General features: G+C 45.0%; 1 protein-coding gene across 1 annotated transcript in view; it reads right to left on the bottom strand.

Moving 5' to 3' along the window:
• LOC119582569 overlaps positions 1-834 on the bottom strand; it is a 4,159-nt gene extending 3,325 nt beyond the window's left edge. Inside the window, exons 1-2 of the mRNA XM_037930931.1 lie at positions 794-834; positions 82-308 (exon numbers count right to left, since the gene is read on the bottom strand). Of these exons, the coding sequence (XP_037786859.1) occupies positions 82-296 (215 nt within the window). The 5' untranslated portion in view covers positions 297-308; positions 794-834. The remainder of the gene's footprint in view (positions 1-81; positions 309-793) is intronic.
• Between the last annotated feature and the right edge of the window lie 1,920 nt (positions 835-2,754).

The raw sequence follows: 2,754 nt of genomic DNA, 5'->3' as shown, positions 1-2,754 counted from the left end.
GACAGAAGGTAGAGAAAGAAAAGGAAAGAGAAAGAGAAAAAAAAATATAACAATCAATAATGCAAAGTTCTTTAGGCATACTTATGGAAGAAAATTGCCATAGCTACAGCCTGGGCATTGGTAAGTTTCTCTTGATACTGATGATAGAGAGAAAACATTTGGGCAAGGTAAGTGTGGCCATGGTACACTCGACCCTCTTCAGTATATTGGCGACTGATGGTACTCCACCAGCGCTCGCTCACGTCTCCCTCTGAGAAGTTGGTTGCTGCATCCCATTCTGTCCTTAAATCATCCATCTTTGTCTCCACCTGCAATAGGAATTAATAAGTATCTGCAACAATGACATAAAGGATACAAACTCTCTATAGCAACTATATCCAGTTTCACAAATCAACACTGAAGAAATTAGCAATTAGGAATATAATACTCTCTGTAAAATATATGTAGTTTCAAACTTCACATGGTAATTGTCAAGTTTAAGGTCTGATCAGTACACTTAATATCATGTAAGAGGATTTTGTAAGCTTGTCTGGTTCTTTGGTTGTTACTACATCACTTTTTACCTTTGGCAAAGTAGAGGGCACATCCGGTAAAATAAAGGACATATTCACTCTAAAATACTCCAGAACGACTCCTGTAATTAAATGCTTTAACAAACATTTCCAGCTACAGAAAAAAGACAAGGTATATACTCTCTTAAAGTCGACCGGAAGAATAAACCCCCTTATCACATCTTCCCCGAACACCATCTCACTAACCGAAGACCGGAAAAAACGCAAAACAACATACTCACGTTTAAGCTAAATCCGGGGGTGGTTGGCACTTCCAGGCCCAAAACCCCATGGCCCCAAGCTCAAAGACAAAAAACATGAATGGGGGTTTTTTGGGGTGAAGGGGTTTTTTACTTATTTTTGGGTCGCGTGATTATTTTTAAAATCCTAAAAAGATCTTTATAATGATTGCCCTTGGAAAGGAAAAGGTAATAAATTTTGCCATATAAAAAAGGAAATATTTTTCTAAAATAAAAAAAAAAGCAAATGGTTTCTCAACAGGTCTGGAGGCGTTTTACCGGGCTAAAAATTTGCATTTTTCAAGCACCGGGGGAGGTGGGGGGCCAGCGGGAAAAGCAGAAAAAAAAAAACCCCCTTCTTTTAATAAAAAATAACTTTCTAAAAGGGGGAAAAAAAAAGAACCAAAAATTCATAAAAAAGTAAAAAAGGACAAAAACAGAAAACAAAAAAAGGGGGTTCGAAACCCCTTTTTGGTTCTGGCCCAAAAAAATTCACCCCCGTTCCGGGGTTCATTTTCGTTATGTTAATTTGGGGTTATTTACCACACTGCTAAAGAAAAGAACGGCTTAATTATATTATTAAAATTTCATATAATTTATTCTTATTAATGTTTTGGTTTAAAATTTATCCCATTCTCTGTCATTTTATTTTTTTTTAAAAGGGGATTCATTTATTTTTTTAGGGGTAGCCCTGCCCCCACAAAAGGCAGGGGCTGCAACGGGTTCAAACCTGAACACTAAAGGGGCCCAAGCCCACGGCCCAGCCAGGGGGAAAAGACGGAAGGGGGCAGAAAAAACAAAAAGACGTCTTCCTTTTTTTACCAAGTTTTTTACCCCCTTTTTCATAGGACAATACAGGGGGGGAAACCAGCAGTCACACTGCACGAACGTTTTATAAAGGGAAACACAAAGTATACAGGTCAAAAGGGCCACAGGGGTCTTCACAGGAGCACACCAAGGTCTCTTGGTTTGTTCCTCCCCTCCTCCGCTCACAGCAGTTGTGTCATGTTTGCCCAGGATCCTTTTCATTTTATAAAATGCCGGTATCCTTTCATGTTAACCCAAATGTTTCGCACAGAGGACAGAGACCACTGCGTAAAAATCCCCCTATCAAGAGACACCGTCTGCTGACTATCTAACCGAAACAGATACAGAAAATTTAAATGAAACCAGTTCTCAAAAAACACAAAAATCTTTCGTCCAGCGCGGCTTTTTTCGCTCTCGCGGGGGGCCTGGAGGAGGTGGGGCGGCGGGAGATTTGGGAGGGACCCGAGGGGTATCCCTGTCCAAACCTGGCTCATGGTCACCATGACGTTGCTGCATCGCCCTCACCGTCCCAAAAGCTCGTCTCATCTCGGTCAGCGTCGCCCCCGTCCTCATCGCCGCTATGGGGCTAACGGCATTTCTTTTCACCATGGCCCCGGGGAGCTTCCGGGGCCCTGGTAACGCCACAGCCGGTCCACTGGAAAAAGGACGGTCGTTTTTGCCCCTGCGAATTTGAAAGGGGCCCTAGAAAGGGCCGTACCACCGGTTTTTGGCCCTTCCCGGGGCCTGTAGCTTCGGCGAGAGCCCCCGCTTCCGAGCGGGGGATGCACCACACTCTGTCCCATGTTGTACCCCTTCCCCATGCGCGGCATAGGTTTTTTTGCCCGGTACGGCGCTCCGGTGCGCCAAGTCCTCGAGGGAGTCAGGCAACGGTCCTACCCAACCAACTCCCTTTTCCCCGAGACTCTTTTGGATGTCCATTCCCCACAATGCCCAGCTTTGCACCAGGGCACCCTTTTGGGCCTTAAAGAAGTTAGCTACCAACACTGAAAAAAACCCCTCCCCTGGGCCCAAAAAGGCTCCGCCCAACCCACGCCCTCAGCCAGCTGCAGGTTTTGGATGGGCTCCAGAGGCCCTCTCTCACGTCACTCTTTTATCAAAACCGGTTCTAGACTCTGTCCCGGGGGGGAAGTGCAGTT

The sequence above is a fragment of the Penaeus monodon genome, chromosome 16 (genome assembly GCF_015228065.2).
Source record: "Penaeus monodon isolate SGIC_2016 chromosome 16, NSTDA_Pmon_1, whole genome shotgun sequence".
NCBI classification, from domain to species: domain Eukaryota; kingdom Metazoa; phylum Arthropoda; class Malacostraca; order Decapoda; family Penaeidae; genus Penaeus; species Penaeus monodon.
The sequence above is the reverse complement of the archived record's forward strand: the minus strand, read 5'-3'. Positions and strand labels throughout refer to the sequence as shown.